The 26,033-nt window shown below is 39.1% G+C and overlaps 2 protein-coding genes across 6 annotated transcripts in view; one reads left to right on the top strand and one right to left on the bottom strand.

The window, feature by feature from the left end:
• LOC137253163 (elongation factor-like GTPase 1) overlaps nt 1–26,033 on the bottom strand; it is a 467,431-nt gene that overhangs the window by 112,236 nt on the left and 329,162 nt on the right. The gene's annotated exons all lie outside the window — the stretch shown is intronic.
• Nucleotides 18,490–26,033, top strand: part of aos (protein argos) — a 67,407-nt gene continuing 59,863 nt past the window's right edge. The window contains exons 1-3 of one of the 5 annotated variants that reach the window (XM_067789652.1): nt 18,491–18,614; nt 19,088–19,178; nt 23,506–25,078. In XM_067789652.1, coding sequence (XP_067645753.1) covers nt 24,464–25,078 — 615 coding nt within the window. In that variant the 5' untranslated portion in view covers nt 18,491–18,614; nt 19,088–19,178; nt 23,506–24,463. Of the gene's footprint in view, nt 18,836–19,087; nt 19,179–23,505; nt 25,079–26,033 lie in introns of all 5 variants that reach the window. The other 4 variants (XM_067789651.1, XM_067789650.1, XM_067789653.1 and 1 more) reach the window with 4 other exon arrangements.

Consider the following 26,033-nt stretch of genomic DNA (forward strand, 5'->3'; position numbering starts at 1 on the left):
AGCAAGTACGCTGCCCTAAAATAAAATTCCTCGATATTCCCCAGGAGATGATACCTGGGATATCTCCTCGTTTATGTTCATTTCGGACCCTTTCCTCCGGCCATTTCATCTGAAAATTATTTTTTAGATGCCAACGACCTTATCAAGTTGGATTCGAACGCCTTTAGAGCGGCCTTTCTGTCAACAAATATTGTTACATTGGTGTCAGAAAACAGTGCTCTAGCTGCTTTCTGTTTCGTACAGACCTTCGCCTCGAAGACATTGCGTGTGCCAAGAAGTCAGTACGACAGCAGCAATACTGCTACAGGACAGCAAAGTCCCAAACACCAATGTATCGATCTTTGTCGATGCTTTGAGTAAAATCCAGCTCCAGTTCGGGTCTACCACGTTAGCCCCAAAATCAAAATCCCCAAAATCAAAATCCGCAAAATCAAAATCTTAAAAATCAAAATCCCCAAACTCATAATCCCCAACACAAAATCCCCATTTTATGTGTGAAATAAATTCAAATTAGGTTTAAAATCGCTGCGACCAAAAAAGGCAAATAATCCATACCAACTTTCTGCATAGGCGGCCTTCGGCCGCGCTTATAAAAAATAACCCTGGGCTACGCCATGCCAAGTCCGGGTGTGTGGTATAACCAGTGGCTACCGCCACGGTGATGTCCTTCTGCGTAGTACACGCTTCTGTTAGCTTGTTCGAATTAGAGCGACTAGCAGTCCTATATATGGATAAGTAAAAATATGTATTGCCAAAACGTGAATATATAGTTATACATACATAAATATGAATGAAAGAGGAAAGAGATATTGCTATTTTTTACACGATCATGATGTTTATCATAGCACTGGGATTTTGATTTTGGGGATTTTTACTTTGGGGATTTTGATTTTGTGGATTACTTATTTGGGGATTTTTTTTCTTTGGGGATTTTGTGTTTGGGGATTTTTTTTCGGGGAATTTGTGGCACTCCCCTCCAGTTCGTCTTTACAGCCGTCGACGTCGAGCCATCTGTGTAAATTGTAATGGTCCTTCAACTATCTAGGCCTTCCTCACATTCCCCCCTCGAATCGCTGCAGACACCATAGATTTCTACCAAGCCCTCAGAAACATCTGATACTATAAGGAAGATCGCCTTGGGGAAAAGATTGACACCTATGGGGGCAACCTATTAAAGTTGGCTAGCGGAGGCGGCTCTTCTACAAGAGAAGGGTGAAATACTTAGTTAAAAAGTGAGTGTTGTTCTAAATGCTACGATCAGTACAGAAGTAGCGGTGATTTGGCTTAAACATACACTTTAAAACCTAATCGCCTGCTTCTGACAGCGAGGCTGTCTTAGCAATATGTTCCAGAGATACTTACCTACTTTTACCCCGATAGAGGCTGCAAACCCTTGCCAATCTAGTCATCAAGTACATATAGAGCGCCCCGCAAAACAACACTAGGCATTCAGAAATTTGTCTCGTAGAAGTTTAAGAGCTTATCCTTGGTACTAGGAAACTCTGTGACTGATATTCTTTTTGCTAGGTATATTTTTACTCCCCAACAACAACATACATATGCACTGAGCCCGCATATTACCACAAACATTAAAATAATCTTACATTACCTACTTCCATCCATAACAAAACCGGCCAAGACCAAGTTCAATAAATACTGTTACGAAAACAAGGTTGATACCCCATTTTTTTTTTATCTTGTTTTGTAATTAAGTAAAAAAGTGACACTGCAGTTGATTCAGGAAAAAAATAATATATCCAGAGACTATCTAAGCACGCGGGCAGGAAGCTCTTGACGTCCAAACTATTCCTGTTTTTCATTCATTAATACATCCATTATACAGCACAGCATCAACGATGTGTTGTTATTGTTATTATTGTGACCGGTTTGGCATGCGCACATTTAAAACAAATGCAAACGCATATCTACATAAGCCCATAAACAACAACAAAATTCCAAGACAACAGTCGCAGCTGGAGAGAATCGGTTCACAGTCATATCCATAGCCGTGAGGCTTTTGATGCTTTTGCCAAGTTCCAAATGAGCTAGTGAAGTGCGCCAAAAGTAAAAAATAACAAACAAAGAACGGAGGATGTATTGATAACCCTCTAGGAAATGCAAGACAGTTTGAGCCTATTCTAGGATAGAGGTTTGGTGGTTAGGTATAATTAGATCCGAAACTTGTTTAAGAAAGAAAATTGACAAGTGGGGCTTTTTGTCCAGAGTTTAGCAGAAGATTGAAGTGCAAGCCTCAAAAATCTTCCACCCATGTTTAAGAGAGTGGGAGTGAATGGGGGTGCGGTAGTGGTAGTGGTAGTGGTGGTGGCAGAAGGGGGATTCAAGGGGTTGTGTAGTGCAACCCTTTAAAGGGGTTGCCTGAATTTGTAACTTCTCCAACACAATCGTCAAGCTGACCTGCCCATTCCGACTCCTGCTTATCTTGCAGGCGCAGTTTTCGCGTCCCCAAATCCTCACGGATGGAGAAGTTTCACCGAAAAGAAGCCGATACCCGATGGGTAAACATAACTGTAAGCGAATGCGTACCCGAAATGAAAAGTCACTGAAAGAGAAACTTAAACCGACTCCGGACTTACAGCAACGGAAAAAAGGGCAATGAAACTAGATTGGAAGCCAAGCATAACCAGAATCTATACACGAAATGAAAACTGGAACCGAAACTTTTACCGAAACCAATACTGAAATCGAAATTAGGGCCGAAGCCGTTCACAAAGATACCGGAGCGGGCATCGAAAAAAAATGTAAAAAATGTAAATGAAACACAATTAATGCACGTAAAAAAAAGGGGCCCGAAACCTGGACCGAAATGAAAACTGCAAGCAAAACTTAATCTGAATCCGGGACCGAAATAAAAACAGGGAAACCTGGACCGAAACCAACACTGAAATCGTACTTGAGACCGAGACTGGTCACAACCAAAACCAGGACTGAAAAAATCGGAATCCAGCCCAAAAATTAAAACTCGAGCTAAATCCTTGAAACTGGAAGCGAAATTGAGCCGGAATCGGTCATAAATCGGGCGATACCGAAAAACCTGTAAATGAAATTTAACCAGAGTCCGGACACGAAATAAAAACTGGACCGAAACCATATCTGGAAGTGAAGCTAGAGTCGATACCGAGGAGACTGAAACTAGGAGAAAAAACCAAACTTGGCGCTACACTTAATCCGAATTCATATACGAAATGAAAACTCGAACCAAATCTGACCGATTCCAAAACTTGCTTACTTACTTGATTGGCGTTTAACCGTTTAAACGGTTAGGGCCGTCCAACAAGGCGCACCAGTCGCTCATTCTCTCTGCCTACCGGCGCCACTTGGTCACACCAAGGGAGTTTAAATCGTTTTCCACCTGGTACTTCCAGCGGAGTGGGGGGCCGCCCACTACTTCTGCTTCCATAGGCGGGTTCCGATATAAACACTTTCTTGACCGATACCAAAAACTTCCAGAAAATCCTTATCTGAATTGAAAACAAAAGCAGGAACGGAAACCAAAACTGGGAATGGAGACGGGTAACTCCAGTTGAAGTCGGAGCGAAGGTTATAGAATTCAAATATGGATAGAAAACGAATCCAAGCCGGTGCCGAAACCGGGACAAATACCAAAACTGGGAACCGAAGTCAAAACCGTAAAGCCGGTCCAAACCGAGATAGGAACCGGCACAGGAATTATTACAAAAAAACAAGTAAGGAAGGCTAAGTACGGGTGTAACCGAACATTACATACTCAGTTCAGAGCTATGGAGACAAAATAAGGGAAAATCACCATGTAGGAAAATGAACATAGGGTAACCCTGGAATGTGTTTGTATGACATGTGTATCAAATGAAAGGTGTTAATGAGTATTTTACAAGCGATTGGGCCTTAGTTCTATTGGTGGACGCCTTTTCGAGATATCGCCATAAAGGTGGACCAGGGGTGACCCTAGACTTTGTTTGTACGACATGGGTATCAAATGAAAGGTGTTAATGAGTATTTTAAAAGGGAGTGGGCCTTAGTTCTATAGGTGGACGCCTTTTCGAGATATCGCCATAAAGGTGGACCAGGGGTGACTCTAGAATTTGTATGTACGACATGGGTATCAAATGAAAGGTGTTAATGTGTATTTTAAAAGGGAGTGGGCCTTAGTTCTATAGGTGGACGCCTTTTCGAGATATCGTCATAAAGGTGGACCAGGGGTGACTCTAGAATTTGTTTGTACGACATGGGTATCAAATGAAAGGTGTTAATGAGTATTTTAAAAGGGAGTGGGTATCAAATGAAAGGTGTTAATGAGTATTTTAAAAGGGAGTGGGCCTTAGTTCTATTGGTGGACGCCTTTTCGAGATATCGCCATAAAGGTGGACCAGGGGTGACTCTAGAATTTGTTTCTACGATATGGGTATCAAATGGAAGGTAATAATGAGTGTTTTAAAAGCGAGTGGACCTTAGTTCTATTGGTGGAGGCCTTTTAGAGATATCGCCATAAAGGTGGACCAGGGGTGACTCTAGAATTTGTTTGTACGATATGGGTATCAAATGAAAGGTGTTAATGAGTGTTTTAAAAGGGAGTGGGCCTTAGTTCTATTGGTGGACGCCTTTTCGAGATATCGCCATAAAGGTGGACCAGGGGCGACTCTATAATTTGTTTGTACGATATGGGTATCAAATGGAAGGTGTTAATGAGTATTTTAAAAGCGAGTGGGCCTTAGTTCTATTGGTGGACGCCTTTTCGAGATATCGCCATAAAGGTGGACCAGGGGTGACTCTAGAATTTGTTTCTACGATATGGGTATCAAATGAAAGGTGTTAATGAGTGTTTTAAAAGGGAGTGGGCCTTAGTTCTATTGATGGACGCCTTTTCGAGATATCGCCATAAAGGTGGACCAGGGGCGACTCTATAATTTGTTTGTACGATATGGGTATCAAATGGAAGGTGTTAATGAGTATTTTAAAAGCGAGTGGGCCTTAGTTCTATTGGTGGACGCCTTTTCGAGATATCGCCATAAAGGTGGACCAGGGGTGACTCTAGAATTTGTTTCTACGATATGGGTATCAAATGGAAGGTAATAATGAGTATTTTAAAAGCGAGTGGACCTTAGTTCTATTGGTGGACGCCTTTTAGAGATATCGCCATAAAGGTGGACCAGGGGTGACTCTAGAATTTGTTTGTACGATATGGGTATCAAATGAAAGGTGTTAATGAGTGTTTTAAAAGGGAGTGGGCCTTAGTTCTATTGATGGACGCCTTTTCGAGATATCGCCATAAAGGTGGACCAGGGGCGACTCTATAATTTGTTTGTACGATATGGGTATCAAATGGAAGGTGTTAATGAGTATTTTAAAAGCGAGTGGGCCTTAGTTCTATTGGTGGACGCCTTTTCGAGATATCGCCATAAAGGTGGACCAGGGGCGACTCTATAATTTGTTTGTACGATATGGGTATCAAATGAAAGGTGTTAATGAGTGTTTTAAAAGGGAGTGGGCCTTAGTTCTATTGGTGGACGACTTTTCGAGATATCGTCATAAAGGTGGACCAGGGTGACCCCGAACATCATCTGTCGCGTACCGCTAATTTATTTATATATGTAACACCACGAACAAATTTCCTGCCACAATTCCAAGGGCTTTTGATTTCGCCCTGCAAAACTTTTTCATTTTCTTCTTCTTAATATGGTAGGTGTCACACCCATTTTACAAAGTTTTTTTTAAAGTTATATTTTGCGTCAATAAACCAATCCACATACCATGTTTCATCCCTTTTTTTCATATTTGGTATAGAATTATGACATTTTTTCATTTTTCGTAGTTTTCGATATCGATTTTTTTTACCAATTTTTTATACCAATACAAAGTGAGTTCAGATAAGTACGTGAACTAAGTTTATTAAAGATATATCGATTTTTGCTCAAGTTATCGTGTTAACGGCCGAGCGGAAGGACAGACGGTCGACTGTGTACAAAAACTGGGCGTGGTTTCAACCGAATTCGCCTTTTTTCACAGAAAATAGTTATCGTCCTAGAATCTAAGTCCATACCAAATTTCACAAGGATTGGTACGTTTTTGTTCGAATTATGGCATTAAAAGTATCCTAGACAAATTAAATGAAAAGGGGCGGAGCCACGCCCATTTTGAAATTTTCTTTTATTTTTGTATTTTGTTGCACCATATCATTACTGGAGTTGAATGTTGACATAATTTACTTATATACTGTATAGATATTAACTTTTTTGTTAAAATTTGACTTAAAAAAAATTTTTTTTTAAGTGGGCGTGGTCGTTCCCCGATTTTTCTAATTTTTTTTAAGCATATATATAGTAATAGGAGTAACGTTCCTGCCAAATTTCATCGTGATATCTTTACGACTGCCAAATTACAGCTTGCAAAACTTTTAAATTACCTTCTTTTAAAAGTGGGCGGTGCCACTCCGATTGTCCAAAATTTTACTAATTTTCTATTCTGCGTCATAACGTCAACCCATCTACCAAGTTTCATCGCTTTAACCGTCTTTGGTAATAAATTATCGCACTTTTTGGGTTTTTCGAAATTTTCGATATCGAAAAAGTGGGCGTGGTTATAGTCCGATTTCGTTCATTTTAAATAGCGATCTGAGATGAGTGCCCAGGAACCTACACACCAAATTTCATCAAGATACCTCCAAATTTACTTAAGTTATCGTGTTAACGGACGGACGGACATGGCTGAATTAAATTTTTTTTCGATACTGATGATTTTGATATATGGAAGTCTATATGCATATCGATTCCTTTATACCTGTACAACCAACCATTATCCTATCAAAGTTAATATACTCTGTGAGCTCTGCTCAACTGAGTATAAAAACTGCTGATATCGAAATCACTTAAACTGGAACTGAAACCGAGCTCAAAATCGAAATTGTAACCGAAACCGAAATCGTGAGTGAAAAACGAGATCCAAAAACCAAAACCGGAATGGAATTTTTGGGTTTCATTTCCATATAAAAAAAAAAAAAAACAACCAAAAAAGGGAAAAGTAGTTTCTCGGCGTTCTCTTTCCTACAGGTAATGATTACCACTTCGTTAAGACACCAGCATACCAGTAGCGGCCAGAATATTCTTGAAAGTGAGACGAAAGTGTTGAGGCAGGTTGGACGGTGCTGGACCGGACGTTGTTTGGGTGATTGATACTCGTGCTAGCTGGCACCATCTTGACCATAGCTGTAGTGTCTACAACCAAAACGACTAAGTATGAGCCTAATAAGCGAAGCTACAGCAACGGTTACAGCGATGGGCATGAAGATGGCAACGGACGGCAGAAGCTGCAGCGAGGGCAGCGACGGCAACGCAGCGCATTTTCAAAACTGATGTGGCAAAAAGTGTGAAATGGAGAAGACCATTAAAGCAACAACAAATAAAAAAAAAACACAACAGATAACGCTAGCCGAGAACGAGGAACAACAACAACGATAACTTAACAAAAATCTTGAAGAAAAAACTCGCAAAATACACATCAGCAACAAAAACAAAGCACGTAAATAACAAGAAACGGCGAATGAACCAAACCAAAGATGAAGCCAAACGAATAAACAAACAACGACAACAACATAAGGAACTAGTTTCCGGTTGTAGTAAAAATGACAAACCAAGAACGTACAACAATAAGACGACAAAAGAAGAAAGAAAAAACAGGCGGGGATACGCGTAGTAATATAACGTTGAATGGGGATAAGACTTGAGCAAGAGGCGCACATCAATCGATTGTGCCCATGTAATCGAAGCGGATCGAACGGATCGTTGGGTCATTGGTGAATGAATGAATGTACAACCTGATAAATAAGCAAGTCACAAAAATAGCAATAGCAATAATAACAACAACATCTTCAACAGATTACAGAACAGAGACGATTCAATAGAGCTCCGAGGTAAAAATTCATGAAAGCAATAACAACGCTAAAGCAAAAAATCATTAACAACAACATTCTTAACAACAGAACTTGCACCAGAAGACGAAGCAGCAGTGGAGACGTAGTTGTGACCGGCAAAGTTGTTGGACATCCGCTGTGGCCAAGTGTTAGTGTGATTTGGTTGGATGAAAGACGTGAAACAAAAAATACGGTTAAGTGTGATCCGTTGATGAAGAAGACACCAAGCGATAATCGCACGCGTATGAAACGACATTTTTTTAAAGCATGGTTGCTTGCAAGCAGCTGATCCAAAACGTTACCTCTTTGGGATAATTGTAAGTGCGGAAATGACCTCTTTTTAAACCAGCGGTGATCCTACGATATTTTTTTGTAGAGGGAATTGAAAATCGCGGACTCGGTGTTACTTTTCAGAGGTGGGGGAAATTCGGTCTTAATGAAACTATTTATCAATCTTTTGGGCAAGAACATCACGTATGGAGTTGTATCTGTCGGAAGCTTAATACATTCGGGTGCATATATTCGTCCGCAGCCCATTCCATGTTCAGACTTCCGAAGCTTTACAATTTTTGATTTGCAGACAAACCGGCGTTGTGCCATCTTCAGTGTACTTCTTCGCTCTCTGTAGATAAACCAATCAAGGCATTGTGCCATCTTCAATGTATTTCGCCGCTAAAATTTGGTTTGGAGGCAGACGGGTTCCGACGTTGTACTATTCTCAACGCCTCTTTTGGTTCTGTTATGTCAAATATGCAGGCAAACCAGTATCGACGTTGTGCTATTCAAATATGGAGGAAAAGCGGTTTCGACGTTAGTTGATTTGCAGATGAACTGTTGTCGGGGTTGGGCCAACTTCAATGTATTTTTCAGTACACTTTGGTAAAATTTGATTCGTCGACAAACCGATTTCAACGTCAGGCCATCTTCAGTGTAATTTTCCGTTCATTATCGTCAAATTTATTTTGGAGATACAAGGTTTGGGCGTTGTGTCATCTTCAGTGCTCTTTTTCTTTGTATACATAAAATTTTGATTTGCTGACGAATCGGTTTCGGCGTTTTACTATGTTCAGTGCCAATTGTTGTCCACCTTGTTAAATTTAGTTAAGATATAAACCGGTTTCAAAGTCGTGCCATCTTCAGTGGCTTTTTTTATCAATAACAGTGACTCCTGGAGATGGTCGGGATAGTACCTTAATGATGCCTGTTACCGGAACGTACCGCGCTATATACGACAAAGGGCAATCAACATCGGGAAGTGTTCTTATTGCTACAACAACAACAACCACAACAACTCCTGCAGTTCGGCATTATACTAGTACCGCACTTTCTTGTACTCGACAGTACTAGGCTCTTATCCGATAAAGTATTGGAAAATCCGCATCACTCTTCAAATATTCTGTCACTACTCAAACAAGCATATCGCTTTAAAGTGACAACGCCTATAAGACTTCCTTCTATGATAAGTCAGAAAGCACAACATCAGCCGTGTTTTTTAACACGCGTATATCCGTTTACGCTTAAACTTTATATGGACTGCTAAGCGACAAACTTTAAATACACCTCTGAAATTGCTGCGCATAAATTTGTCCTACTAAATTTCAATACGCATTATACTCAGATGTAACTGAAATATGTGTCTTTGTTTCACCCTCTACACTAATTCTATGTATTCTATGTGTGTCCACAATTCATCGCAACTGATTCCGCTATATGTTATACCCTATGGCCATCAGAGCGCTGTGTCTCCGCTTTTCGGTACACCCTGTTGCTGTAGCTAGTTGTTTAGCCACGGCCGCTAGATGGGTCTCCTAAGCATTATCTAAGCGAGGATAGGCGTTTTTTTCACGCGCAAACGAAACGTATACGCGTGTAAAAAAAAACACGGCTATCGTAGTAGCCCTGAAAATGGCTACCTACCACATCTTTAAAAGTGAAAACTTCTCTTCCAACTTCCAACCTTCCCCTATAAAACCAACTGGTATTACATGTCACAAAGAGGAAAGGCGCGGAGCGCAGCGTGCGATGGTAGTAGGAGTAATAGTGACGGTGCCAGCCACTATTGAGAGCTTTAAAATTATGATCTTAAGCAATGTGCGACTTATCTGTAGGACATAAATTTCCATTAACAGCTGGCAACTCTGTTAATGTACATTTTACGGCTGCGCAAAAGCGAGCTGGTATTTTGTATAACCACCAGTCACTAGCACAGTAAATCTACACATACATATACAATACAAACAACAGCTTCGAGATAAAAAAGAAACGATTATAAATACATATAGCCACATCCACGCCTCAAGTTCGTTTAGAACTCAGAAAAAAATTTAACACAAAACAAATATGGGATGCTGTGCGCTAGTAGAGGCAGAGACAGAAACAGAGACGGAAGCAGCAACAGCAGCTGGCAGCGTAATGAGCAACCGCTTTAAACAAATTACATACAAATGTACATCCACACAGTACCTCTTTCGCTGTGTTTATACATATGAACGAAGATTAAGAGCGGGTAGCAGATTGAAAGGTGGTACAACACGCCAACAAGCAAGCATTCGAAGAAGGCAAAGCGACAACCAACGACTAAACAATTCATTCATATCTTCGAGCGCTCATTCATGAATTGCTTATGAAAGAAGTGGGTGAGAGGTAGCGGCGCGAAATATTGAGAATTGCAGTATGCATGCGGCACGCCGACGGCGAATATGAGCAGAGTGGCAGCGCTGCTAAGGGAAGAATCACTTAATACATGTATTGAAACGCTGACGCGTCTACTCAATCTGCGGACACATCCCGCATTTTTATTTGACTGCCATTACGTTAGAGGGTATAGCGCAGTGCTTACATTTTGTGAACTGGTGAATTGTATTGAACAGGTAAACAACAACGATATCAAATATATATGTATGTGTTTGTGGCAGCCACGTTTTTGTATGTTTGTATGTGTTTTCATTCAAATTTTATGACGGACGCATAGTGGCTGTATTTTATAGAAAAATTGCTCAGAAACACAGAAGTGTTTCCAACTAAAAAAGCCTCGTATTGCTGATTTTAATCAAGATTTCAATTATTTGTTGTAGAAGATAAAGCTTGACATAAGACGGCTTAGAAAAACTTATATTTAGAGGTCGCTTGAAAATCCCTCATAAACTTGCAAATTTGAATTTAACCGACTCTTCGTTTACTAAGGTGTTGTTAAAGGAAATCAAGCTAAGAAAACAATGAAATAGTTCCTGTTTCTAATGTCCAGCAATACCGCAACTTGGGAAAGAGACGCAAAGAAAATGTTTGAAATTCGAATAAAATATAGAGGAATGACTATTCCCGCGGAATTCGTTAAAATCCTGAAACGATACTACAAACAATCCCAAGTATACTTTGGATTTGTATTTATTTAATAAAAAGGTACAACCATCTTATCAAGTGCACCCAGTAGGAAAAATTGTGTATGTATATATGTAAAGTTATGCAATTAATAACGTTTATTATTCAATTCAAAGTTGAGTATTCAAAAATAAGTACAATTAAAGTCATGGTTTAAAGTGGATTACAATTAAAGTAGGTTGGTACAGCGAATAATTATAGTAACGACGGCTGCTTTGGTCGACGGCTGATTACGACTGACTTGTCCGCTCGCTATTAGATTTTCTCCTAGCTAATTTACTCAGGCTGTGCGCTCGTTATTCGCCTTGAGTGTTTTACGTTTGCGCTGCCATATGTGTTGGTATATGCGTGCTGTCACAGTGCCTCCTCACCCGACTTACAAAAGCTCTTCGTTGTTGACTGTATACTTCCAAAGTTTCATATTATCGCAACTCGTGGACGTATTACAGGGCCCCTCTACATCTGCCGCCTTTCTAACGTTGAACCGGCCATTTCGTTTAACTTGTGTGATTTCGTACGGTCCGAGATATTCGCTAGCCAGCTTTCGTCCGGCTACAAACTGCGTGCGTCGTATTGCTACTAAATCGCCGATCTTGTACCCGTATTCCTTCTTTCGTTTGCTATCAAACTGCTTTTTGTATTGATTCTGAGCGCGCTCGATTTCGTGCCTCGCCTCTTGCCGCAAATTGTGCCGCCCTTCGTCGTATGCATCATATAGCTCCTGCTCGAGTAAAAGTTGTATCTGATCACTGCATGTGTGGTTCATTTTGACACCAAACATAAGTTCAAACGGCGGCCGCTTTGTAGACGCATGAGTATGTGAATTAATAGCTTGCTGTACTTTTGGAACTAACTTGAACCATTTTGCAGGTTCTTCTGCCGAAAGCTTTGCAATAATCGACATAACCGTTCGATTCACTCTTTCGATCTGTCCGTTTCCACGTGGGACCCCGGTAGTGCTCCAGATGTGATCAATACCCCTCTCCTTTACGTGCTCGGAAAACATATGTGCCGTGAACGCGGCACCTCTATCGGTAACTATGCGTGCGGGGTTTCCAAAAACCGCAGACCATGACTCCAGCTTCTGAACCGCTTCTTCGCAACCTGTGCTCTTTGTGGGGTACAGCCACACAAATTTGGTAAACGCGTCGACGATTGCCAAGATATATTTATACTGCTTTGAGGTAGCGTCCATTGGTCCCAGATGGTCAATATGCAACGTATGCAATGGTTGGTCACCTTTATCAATTACGTGCAGATAACCCTCTTTTTTACCCAACTTCTTATTATAAATGATACATTTCACACAATTGTTGATTACCTGCGTAACTTTTTGTTCCAGGTGTGGTATCCAATAATTTTGTTGTATAGCATGCATAGTTTTTTGCACCGCAAAGTGACCAACATTATGAGCATCGACAATAATTTCTTTTTCCATCTGCTTTGGAACCACCAAAAGATCGTTACCCTCAATATTTTTATATAACAGCCCACCTTTTATTTTAAAAGCTCCGTATGGTCGGCTATCCAGTAGATCTGCGATTGCTTTAGTCATTGTATCCTCTTGCTGTGCTTTTTTAATACGAGCCGCCAACTCCGACGCTACTATCATAACCTGCTGTAGGTATCGACTGAGGCAATCAACGTGCTTTAACCTTTCGCCTGCTCGGTGTTCTACACTAAAGTCGAAGTCTTGCAAATAAACCACCCACGAGGCAACTTCTCGGGGTACATCCTTTTTACTTAACGTTTGTTTGAACGCCGCGCAATCAGTCACTAGCTTAAAATGAATGCCCAACAGGTAGTGACGAAACTTTTTAAAAGCGAGGTATACCGCCTTCGCTTCCAAAACATAACTGTGCTGTCGCGCCTCTGCCCCCCTCGACTTTTTGCTCCAGAAGTACACTGGGTATAGCTGGCCGCTATACCATTGCAATAGTGTTGCACCGAAACCATCCTTCGACGCATCTGTATGTACCTCAGTCTTTGCATTTCTGTTGTACAACCTTAGTACTGGCTCTTTAGTCAAACAATTTTTCAGCGTTTGTACAGCTTCGACTTCAGCTGGACCGATAGCAAACACAGAGTCTTTACGTAGTAGATTTGTTAATGGTCTGGCGATGTGTGAGTATCCCTTAATGAACTTTCGAAAAAATCCCGTTAGGCCTAAAAACGACTGCACGGCCTTAACATTTTTTGGGATTGCAAACTTATTAACCGCATCCGTTTTCTCTTTGCCTGGCCACACGCATCCATCTTTAACAAAGTGACCCAGGAAACTTACAGATGCCTGCATAAAATGGCATTTCGGCCATTTGATTTTCAAACCGTGTTCTGCTGCCGTTGCAAAAACCAGCTTTGTCTTACGAAGACAATCATCAGCTGTTTTGGCGTGAATGATAATATCGTCCATATATAAGTCTAATACGTTATTATTTATTAGATTCTGGAAGACGTAGTTAACGAAACGTATAAAAACGGCGGGAGAGTTGCAGAAGCCAAACGTAGCCCTATTAAATTCGCAAAGCCCCCTTGTTGTTGTGAAAGCGGTGTATTTTTTGCTACTCTCTTCAATGGGGACGTGAAAAAACCCATTTTCCAAATCCAAAACCGTAAAAAATTTCGACTTCTGCAACTTTTCGAGTACGTCCTCAATTATAGGGACCGGAAAACAATCTTTTAGCACAGCCGAGTTAAGTTTTCGAAAATCCACACAAATGCGGCACGTACCGTCCTTTTTCTTCACGATAACCATGCGGCTGGCGAAGTTGGACGTAGACTGTCTTATGATTCCAGCTCTAAGCCACTCATCAATTTGCTTGTTGACTGCTTCAACTTCGTGGAATGGTATGCGACTTGGAGCGTGCCTGAACGGGACAACGTTACCATCCGGAATGATCTTCAATACAACTGGACATTCCTCAACATAATCGACTGGCTTGTAGTTGGCAATCAAGGAGCGAATTTCGGCTTCGTACTGCGGAGGAACATCAACATGAGAATTTGTGTCGGTTACATTATAAATACTTATCTGATTAAGATGATCATAAGTTTCCCCCACGTTTAGCGGAGAAAACTTATATCCATCTGCCGTCGCCGCCAAGTTGAACTTCGAAATAAAATCGTAACCCAGTAGCGCATCATACATAACGTCTTTGTCAGATACTACAATGAAGTTTTGCTGCGTCAGTAAGTCGTCAACACCTACTTCAGCAACGAAACACCCAATTGGTTTTGTAGATTTAGTACCGAGGCCGCGAAGCTGTTGCATATATGTTTGCAGCACATCTCCACCAACTTTGTCGAATGTACTTTTTTTCATAATAGTTATATCTGCGCCCGTGTCTACTAACCCGCTTACTTCGACGTTGTTAATCTTTATGTTTTTACAGCGTTTCGAATTATGAACCAGGTTTACAGCAGCAGCTACAGTTGGACAGTCTTTCGACATATGCCCACTTTTATTGCAACGAAAACACTTTGTTTCTGCTTGGCAATTTTTCCGCATATGATCCGTAGCGCCACAGTTAAAGCAATGTGTTTTCTTTTCGCTTGAAATGTGCGAACGCTTCTCGTTTACGTGTACTTGCCCTTTATGCTCTTTGTTGCTTTTTTCCCGCAAAACTATTTTCTCGTAAACTTCGTATTGATCTTGCAATTCCTTATATGACTTACAGCTCCAAAGGTTGTATTTAAATTCGTCTTTTAATTGCAGTCCACCAACTATATAACGAATCACCGACTGCGTGTCTATATTACTACGTGTAGCCAATTTCTTCATCTGCAGCACATATTCGTGGAAACTCTCATTCTTTTGTTTTTTCCGTTCTCGTAGCTCTGCGTGAACATCAGCACTACACATTTTTGACTTGTCAAATTCGTCTTCCAACATTGTGCGCATTGCACCATATTCGTAAACAGCTACCGATTCAAGAAAAAGTTTCGCAGTTTTCGTCATTTTCGCCCTTGCTTGCACGTACTTCTGTACATTGTTCAAACCGTATGCAGCTGCGTTTAATTCAAAGTTAGTAAACCAGTGTTTCACTGGCATATTTCCTCCATCAAATTCGGGTATAATTTTGCCAAAACTTTCTGCCGTAATTTTGGTTTCGGCCTGCTTTGTTTCGTCTGCTTGGATTTTCAATGTAAGCAATTGCACCAGCTGTTGTAGCAATTCATTATTCTTACATTCCACTGTTTTGTTTTGTTCTGCCATTGCCGCTGCTTCTTTTACTGCTTTCTGCTACTCTGCTTCGGCCATGACTTTCTTGGAAGCTGCCTGAGCGTATTCTCTCCACCTCGTTGCCTGCTTTGTTGAGCGTGTGTTGTAACGCCGTCTCACTTCCTCTACCTGCTTTGTCTGCTTTTTGACTTTGGTGGTGTTTTTTGAATCGCCTGCGCTTTGGCGACTAGCACGAGTCATATGCGTTGAACGGAATTTTTTTTGACCGATCAACGACCCTTTTTTTTTTTGCGACTGAACTGCAACTGTAGAAGTACTGTTTTGCCAACTTCACTTTATTGCACTGCTTGCCTATTGTTCTTCAATTCGGCTGCAACTTACATAAGTTTGATTCAATTTGTATTAAGGTTCGGCAGGTTGAGCCCCCAAATGTAAAGTTATGCAATTAATAACGTTTATTATTCAATTCAAAGTTGAGTATTCAAAAATAAGTACAATTAAAGTTATGTTTTAAAGTGGATTACAATTAAAGTAGGTTGGTACAGCGAATAATTATAGTAACGACGGCTGCTTTGGTCGACGGCTGATTACGACTGACTTGTCCGCTCGCTATTAGATTTTCTCCTAGCTAATTTACTCAGGCTGTGCGCTCGTTATTCGCCTTGAGTGTTTTACGTTTGCGCTGCCATATGTGTTGGTATATGCGTGCTGTCACAGTGCCTCCTCACCCGACTTACATATATATTTTTTTAAATAAATTATTAACAAAAGTCCGCTGAAAGCGAAAAAAAAGCAAGAAGATGCTCTCATTTGTCGGTGACTGACGATCCATCCAATAGTCTATTTACTTTTATAATCTTTAAATACCTGTGTGGGATAGGTGTGAACAAACAATGATAATTTTTCCTACTGAGTACACTGGGCCACAACTGTCGAGGGAAACGTGCTTATCGCAAGATATTGAGTCCGCATCGGCTCGCTTTATTTCCGCTGGAGGGAGAGACCCTGTGAGACAGCAAGATCCTGGCAACCCTCAAATTAGGCACATAAAGTTGCGCATCAGGCGGCTTGTGGATAAACACAATCGGGCGAAATGGGAGAAACTTCTAAAGAGCTGTAACTTGTTTAGGGTTTGTCAACCGTAAAGTCTTTTCTTTCAAATATGACAAAGCACAATGACAAAAGATACATTGCCTTTGGCGATGCAGGCGGCTGCAATTGTGCGGGTGCTTTCTGCTGGCGATACGGTATGCAAATCCAGTCGGTAGGCCAACAGACGCGCCACGGTACATCTCCCATTATATGCCCGCCAAAGGGGTTTAAGACCCCATTAAACTTGCTAAGCCATCAAAAGCAAATTATCTATGTCCACTTTTATCATTGTATTTCCAGCAAAATGGAGAGTGGCGAGGACTGTAGCGCTTCTAAAGCCTGTGAAACCAGCTAAAGAAGGAGACTCATATCGCCTGATATCTCTCCTGTCGCCAATAGCTAAGACACGTGAAGTGTCCTGTCCTGCTCCCTTATTTCAAACCTCCGACTTGCCAACCACTAGTATGACTTCCGGAAATTACATAAAACGCCACCGCGCTAAACGCCATCCAAAAAATTTTACCACAGAATAGTTCTCGTAGCGCTATACTTGTCAAAAGCTTTTGGCACGGTCACTCACAGAACGTTACAGCCTTTTACCTACTCTCAAAAGGTGAGCTTCAAATTGTCAGTTTAGTTCACGAGCGTAACATCACCAAGAGGAATTGAACAAGGGTTGCCACAGGGTGGTTTCCTATCGCCACTTTTGCTTAATTTTTACATATCAAAGCAATGTTGAGCCAACTCCTCTACCTAACTCCACATATATCTCTCTCCCTTTAAAGGATATTGATTACAATTTATGAGTCATCGCACTTGTTGGATATTGCAAGAAGTTAGATAATGGTAAGAGGAAGATTAGATAACTACCCCTATTCTCGGATCCCCAATGTTGGAGGAGGATTCGAGAAGCATAGTGCTCTCAAACGAAATTTAAACTTATTATGAAAAGAAAAAAAAACAAAAATATTGGTTCTTCAATCGAACTCTAATACATTTCACTTATGGGAGTCTACTATGAGTTAAAATTGCACTAGGTCTCTTATTATTATTTAGTAGATCCTTGCACTTAATTTCAAATAACTCAGATGTAAAGTTTGTAAATGCTGCTAAAAATCTAGGAGTAATTTAGAACTTATATTAGAATTGGGTATAAAAAATTTTAAAAGGGTATAATAAATAATAGTTTTGATCATCATCCAGTGAGTTTTCCAGCTCCGTATCACACTCAATTCCGACTGCAATTCTCTGGTTCATTGGGAGACTTGAAAAGCAGAAGTCGTGAAATTTTGGTACACATGAGTTGTGATAGGCAGATGTCACTGTTGTGTTACACTTAACACACACGCACAGCTAAAGGCCAAGCAGCGACATCTATTTTTGAAAAAGTAGGTTTATTAAAGGCAATGTTGCCAAACTAAATACAAGAAATTAACAAATTATCTGGCTCACAAATTGAACCATAATTTTATCTGAATATATCTGGCTCAAATCTTTGTTGATGCATTAACATGCAAAATTGTTTATCTGCCTCGGGATTATTACGGCGGTATGATGACTATGCAAATGGTTCTACAAGAACTCAATTCCTCCCAATTTATAGCCAAGATCGCCCACTGTGCTACGTTAGCGAGCATTCTCAAATTCACATACACATACACACGCACATCAATGCGCTAACCATAAACACGAACATTGAAGGCACGAATGATCGACCATTGTCAACGGCGACTACGACGATTCACACAACGTTGCTTACGGCGACGATGCAACGCTAACGAAAACAGAAAAATACTGCTTGAGGAACGTAGCGTGCTGCGACGTCAGCAGCGACAGCGACGTCTACGTAAGATACTCAACATTTTACTTTGCAACGAACACGATAAGCAAATGCGAACGTTGCTGGTTTTTGTATCTTTCAGTTTGTTTGATCAGTTCGGAAAGTGAAGTCGAAGTCGCAAGCGAAATTTTTGTGTGCTATACTTTATTGAAAAAAAAAAAATAATAATAAAATTAAAACAACAAAAATTACGAAGACGAATTATAAGATAAACGAAAAAAGTACGACTTAAAAAATAGTATAAAAACATGCTAACTGTAATTTAACGCATAACTTCCAAGGACTTTGCAGGCGAAGAAATTTTTTTAACTTTTTGTAGAGTTCAATAATAAAATTTTTTTTTTTAAAGAAAATTTTATTGAACGCGTTTGCAGTGCAGTTAATACGAATGACTTTACCAGCAAGTTAATGGGGATATGTATATACATCTGTATATATGGATGTATGTATATTTGTATAAGTTAGCGGCTGCTGCTGCTTTTGCTTAGCGCAATCAATGAAGTTTTTATGAATGAATGAATGAATGAAAACAAGTTGTAAATGCGCGCGCGCACTCACTTCATTCAATAAAAAAAAACTACATACCTGACTATTTATATATGTACAATACAAGTATTTGTATGTCTGTACGTAGGTACATACATATTTATATAGTTATGTATGTAAAATAGTAGTTATTTTTTTAAACGACTAGTTTTTCGAGTTGCGCGACTTGCGACCAAATACGCCAACAACAACTGAGGCAACGGCAACGGGCGTGATTTCGATCTATTGGATATATGTATGTATGTATACGTGTACGTACATATAAGACTTATGTGACCATAGACAAGTGTTTATTAGTTTTTGACTACGTAAGATGTGAGCATTTTTTTAAAATAGAAGATTGAATGGGCTACAGAACTCGGTTCTGGAAAATACTAAAAAAAAAAAATCTTGATAACAAGTGGAACATTTTTGTGATACATTTTTTAATTTTAGCGAATCTTTGTAAATTTCGCTAGAGCAAGCATTTCAGTCAAATATAAACCAAAAAAGTATGATTTTAAGCTGTTTATTATGTAAATTGGACTTAGTCGAAAAAAGGTCGCAACATATAGCCCTTTAATAGAAGGCTAACCTGAGAGGATCACGGAAAATTTTGTTTTTATTTTTTGATTACAAAAACAGCCGAAATTGTTTTTCTTTTTCCTATTATAACTTGGTCATAGTTTTCGTATTTGAAGCTCTGTATTTCTTTGTAAAGTACTTGCGAACACGGAACTCGTTCTCATATGGTTTTGTCTTCTAAACCAGTTGTAGCCCTTGAGGTAGGTTTTTTACTAAAAAAAAAAAAGAAAAAACTATAAAAAAGCCTATGAGAAAACGGCTGCTGTGCTGAAAGCAACATAATAAGGAAATAGAGCGCTTTTCATGAACAAAATACTTAAATAATGACGCTTAACTCTTAGGCTCAAAATCGAAAAAATACACATTAAAGCTTACTACAACAGGAAGAAGATATGCATAAAAAATTTCTAAAGCTTACTTAAACTGCCTTCAGATTAAACAAGAGAAATTTTCCAATGGGCAATTAACACCTTGCACGGCGGCCGCCGTGGTGTGATGGTAGCGTACTCCGCCTACCACACCGTATGCCCTGGGTTCACACCCCGGGCAAAGCAACATCAAAATTTTAGAAATAAGGTTTTTCAATTATAAAAAATTTTTTCTAAGCGGCGTCGCCCCTCGGCAGTGTTTGGCTAGCGCTCTGGGTGTATTTCTGCCATTAAAAGCTCTCAGTGAAAACTCATCTGCCTTGCAGATGCCGTTCGGAGTCGGCATAAAATATGTAGGTCCCGTCCGGCCAATTTGTAGGGAAAATCAAGAGGAGCACGACGCAAATTGGAAGAGAAGCTCGGCCTTAGATCTCTTCGGAGGTTATCGCGCCTTACATTTATTTATTTTTTATTTATCATAGTTAGTTGTTGTTGCTCCTACTAAATTTTTCATATTTAAATCTTCAAGAGCAATCTTAAACTCTCGAGTTTTGTTTTAAAACCAGAGGAGTATACAAGTATCTATTTTAAAATTTTTTAGACTGTTCTGGTTTTATTTGAAAATAGTTTTGTATTTGAAAACTTATACTAATTAGTGAAAGTAAAAAATTTAAACCGAATAAAAAAAAAAAAAAAAACAGTAGTAAATTGAGAGATTTTAAATCAAGTTCAAAAAGGTTTCAAAAACTGAACTGCAAGTAAAGAAACTGCAAGTCTTTTATGGCTAAATTACTTACTTACTTAATTGGCGCTTAAACGTTTAAATGGTTATGGCCGTCCAACAAGGAGTGTCAGTTGCTCCTTCGCTCCGCCAAGCGGCACCAATTGGTCATACCAAGGGAGTTTAAATCGGGTTCCACCTGGTCCTTCCAACGGAGTGGGGGCCGCCCTCTACCTCTGCTTCCATAGGCGGGTTCCGATAGAAACACTTTCTTGGCCGAAGCATCGTCTTTCATTCGCATAACATGGTCTAGCCAGCGCAGACGCTGCGTTTTAATTCGCTGGACTATGTGGATGTCTGCGTATAGCTCGTACAGCTCATCATTAAATCTTCTTCGGTACTCGCCATCGCCAACGCGTAGTGGTCCATAAATCTTTCGAAGAACTTTTCTCTCGAACACTCCCAAAGCCATTTCATCTGCTGTTGTCATGGTCCATGCTTCTGCCCCATATAGCAGGACGGGTCGATAAGTGACTTGTAGAGTATGATTTTCGTTCGCCGAGAGAGGACTGGCTAAATATCAACATTCATTTTAAATATTTTTTTTTTAATTTTTGTTCTGCGAATTAGTCTAGGATAAAACCGGAATGAGTTGCAGCGAAATATGCTTTGATCTTTTAATGTTGCTTGAAGTGATCCCTTTTGTTTGAGTATGTCCTATGGCAAGACCAATTGTACCTGTTTATGCCTGAATGTGTAGTGTCGGACGAGTACTCTATATACCCATATGGGGTACTATGGAACAGGTCCTTTTTCAACTACTCGACACGTCTTCTTTGGAGTATCGGACAGGCCTTCTTTGTACCCCTACGGCTAGTATTATACAGTTCTTCTTTTGTTCCCCTCTGGGTATTGTCGTGCAAGTCCCCTTTCTACCCGTACGGGAGTTCTTACGGATTTAACAATGATAACATAAAAATAAACAAATACTAGGATAACATATGTACTCCCGGTATTTAAGATTCCATATAGGCTCCCGCATTTTTCTTGAACTGTTTGGATTAATCACATCTCTTTCATATTCCAAATTTTTTTGCCGTTTTTTTATTGTTTCTTAATTTTTTTTTCCATAAATTTTAAACTGACTAAACTCAAACGTACCCAAAAGGAACTAGAGGGGCTAAATTATACCCAATTGTGAACAAAAGAGATCAATCGCAGACAGCTCGTTTTGGAATTAATGTCACGTTTTTTTGCAAGGAAATTTCCGTATTATATTTCGTTTTTTGCTCATCAAATTTTTAAGGTTTTATAAAAAATCTAAGCAATTTTCGAACCTCTTACTCCTTCTATTATTGCTTATATATATATATAAATCATGTGCAGCTTTGGCGCAAGCGACCGGCAAGTTAGGTTAGGTTGAACTGGCCGGTCAATAAAGACCTCACACAGACTGAATGTGCCCAAAGTGTTACCAGAATTCGTTTAACGACAAAACGGAAGAACCACAATACGGTACTAGAACTTATGTTATAGAATAATTCCGTCCTCTTGGCAAATAATAGAGACCGACAATATAGCAAGCAAATTTTCGTGTTTTATACATAGCCTCACCTTTTATTACGAAAATGATTTTTCCAATATGCGACGGTATTTCTTCGAAAATATTTCCATACATTTCTTTTAAAGTGTTTCCACATATTCGTAGCCTTTCTAATTGTCTTAGATTAGCCTGTTTAACGCGGCATTATTTAACAATTAATTAAAAAGTTCTTCGTTAAGCGTGGCATGGCCCACTTTTCTAAAATTATTAATATGGAAGCTACCTTAAACTATCAGCCTTGGACGCCCAGCTAAAACAACAACGTTAGGAATGAGCGAATGAAATGATCAAGTTTGGAATTTAGAAGAAACTTAATCGGGAGAACGCGTCGGCAATTCGTAATACTTTGGATGTATTATCTAAATAATTTTGGTACAGTACTGAACAAATCGTTCGAGCTTTAACTAAATCTATTTTAGGAAGAATCTTATGAAGAAGAAGTCGGCATCAGCACAAAGGTTTTGCCATTGTGAATTCATACAAGTGAAAAATCTTTCTATTCCTCCATTGCCGTACCTACCTGTCAAATAATAGCTGACAGGGAGAACCGTTGTCGCGAATGGCCAGATATTGGAAGAAAGGTTTTAATTTTTGCTCGTGATAATTAAATTGAAGTGCCAAGAATTTCCCATTTGTGTATCAAATCAGCGTTATTTTTAAATGTGTGTACAGAAAATCAGGCTACATATTAATATTATTTTCTAAACTCTAGTTAGTAGATTAAATATGAGCAGCCAGTTAAGCAAACATTTTAAAATATGTAAATAATGCAATATACCGGTCGTCTGAAAAAATGTTGGAAAAAACACTATTGAGCAAATGATTTAAGTAATCGAACAGCGGTTGAACAGTTTTTATCAAACATTCGCCACTTCTATGAATTCGCAATGGTTTTTGCGCTCAAATACGATTCCATGTTCATTAATAATAACAAACATGGTTTACTAAGAACCAAATGCACAGATCTTGATTTTTTTTATTTTTTATAATATATGGTTTAGCTACACAGAGTTTATGAAACGTGAAGCGAAGAAATAATTTTAGATATTTTCAACATTTTAGTCAAAGTCGAAGTTGGAGTTGGAGGATTAACTCTGTGGTGATAAACAATAATCGCCTAAGTCTGGTGTAAAAAAATTTAGTTAGGCTATTATTGCCCGTTATTTGTTAATGAAGTCGTATGCTCCTCGGTTTCACACATAGTACATAGCTTATTATCTTCACGGAGCCTCGTAAGAGCGTGGAAATTTAGAGCGTTTTAAGGTTTGTGAAACTAGGCTTTGACTAACAAATTACTGAAATATTTACAGATGTTATATGAAAACTTTTGCAACAATTATGCCAAAAGTAAATGCAAAGCTAAATAGAGATTTTGGAAATATAAATAAGACTTTTTAGTTAAAAACTAAACAAAGTGACAAAACAGTAGTGGTAAAGTTAAAAACAAATTATGTGCAAAAAATTTGGAAAAGTTCTTTAAAGAATATTAAAAAAGCACGTGAACACAATCTTTTAGTGCAAGTAAACAGACGCAGCGTAAGAGAACAAACAAAAGTCATCAAAGTGCAATTTTTGAAAACTCACTTCCAAAACACCAAACACTACAGTCTTACATCAAAAGAAAATTGAAAATTGCAAAATCCACTGAAGTGCTTTTTCCTAAAATCTAAACACAATTTTACAACAAAACATACTACAAATGTATATATGTTTCTAAGTATGTGAGCATGTAAGCAATCAATGTAGAGATTTAATATATACGTAAGCAACAATTACACAAATAAAGCAAAAACAACAACAATCGATTTCAAGTGAACAAAAATCGTTTAAAAATTGAATCGATGCGAATCGGGCGATGATTGAAAAAGTAGCAAATAAACATAATTACAAACATACAAATATACGAGCATATGGGTGTACTATATAATATTGTGCTGGCGTTTTAGTTATTAAGAGAAAAAAAACAACAAAAATAAAAAGTCACTTATAAACAAATATATAAATAAGGTGCAACAGAAAAAAAAATGCAAAATACTGGTGCGCAAAAAAACACGGAGAGCTCACTCAAGGTGTACAACTAAAACTCTAAAGTGTCAATTACAAGCAATAACACGTTGCAAAGAACAACAAAAAACAGTAGAAACGTGATCAAAAAAAAAAATATTAATAATATCCACTTACGCCACAAAACTACTAACGAAAAGATATCACAAATAAATAATAAATAAATTTAAATTTAATAAAAAATAAATAAAAAAAAATTACAAAATGAAATTAAAAACTCACAAAATTTGCGCGCACACCATCCTTACGCTGCTGCTCTGCTGTCAACACTTAAGTACAGCTTGGACGACACGCCTACCACTCGAAGTCTATGAGCTGACAGCAACAGCAGCAGCCACATCCAGCACGAGCAACGGTGGAGCGACGGATGAGAGCAGCACAAATAATTATACAAGACATAAAAATGTGGTGGCATATGTCACTGTTGAAGGAAAAACGTTGCAGCAGCAGCAGCAAAAGGCAGCAAGAGGAGCGGCCTCTGCAGTAACAGCAACAACAACTTCAACAACAGCGGCGCATGATAAAACAGCGAGTAGCACAGATTTTCTCAGGACTGCCGACACAGCAGCAGGTGCGCCGCTGAAACAGAACGAAGAAGTACAAGAAGATCATCGTCGCTCACGTCAAATGTTAGAAATTCTCGAACAACAACAACAAAACAAATATCGTGAATCTTTGTTACAACAACAGCAACACGCAAAACTTTCAAAAACTACAAATGGTTATGTAAAGGATAACAATAGCTATAATAAGCAACGTCATGGTGGGGGCCTTCATGCAGCGGACTTGCAGAATGTACGCATACTCTATCAAGTTGGGGTGAGTTTAAAACAATTTAGAAAATTTTCACTAGTTCAATAATTTTTTGGAAGTTATTATGACGCTGCGCTTTCGCTCATATCTCCATGGAATTATGCGTTTTGAATGTCCCTGGATTGATGTATTGAGCGGTGCGTGTTGGTCTGAATGCTTAAAGTCTAAGATATGATTTGATAGAAAACCTCAACGTCAAAATTATTGAACTTTCATAAGAAATCTACGAAATTAAGGTTGGGTTGACTTAACACACTGTCGCCAATAGTTTGTTCCACAATGAAAAGAAAACGAAATTGCCGCATCCATAACCAGAATTTAGTTTCTATAAAACTCTGTCAGCATGGCAATTCTTAGTAGTTTTCTGTGACCCAGTCTACGAGGCTTCTTCATGCAATGCTGGCTACCACAGGAAGTAGTTTGAAAATATAGCAATTTTAACAATAACATTGAATTAAAAGTTTGTATAAAAAAATGTTAAGTCATATCTAAAAATATTTAGTCACTGATTTTCTCGGAATATCATATGACATTTATGTTTTCACATACTGAGCGTAATATTTCTCTTAACTGCTGATTTCAATAGTCTGAATCCTTTCAGGAAAGCCTTAATATCGTACTTTTGGAAAATTACGTACAATAAAAAAAAAACGGCTACCAGCGTCGGGCTCACTTATATATCTTAGAATTTGAAGTGCGGCCCGTCGTTTTAAAATAAAAAAAAAAACACCAACATAGGGTTGACTAGTATAACTTAGATAACGCAGGGCGACAACTCACTTCGAAATTAAAAATGGCGCCCAACATGGGGCTTACTAAAACAGCTTGGAGTATGTTGGGCGCCCAACGTGGGACTGAGTTTAAGAGTTTAGAAAAGTTGCGCAACAAACACCTCGGCCATATACAAACAGACAAAAATTCCAATTAGTATTAGAGTGCAATGATAAATGGCAATATAATT

The sequence above is a fragment of the Eurosta solidaginis genome, chromosome 5, assembly GCF_040869045.1.
Source record: "Eurosta solidaginis isolate ZX-2024a chromosome 5, ASM4086904v1, whole genome shotgun sequence".
NCBI classification, from domain to species: Eukaryota; Metazoa; Arthropoda; class Insecta; order Diptera; family Tephritidae; genus Eurosta; species Eurosta solidaginis.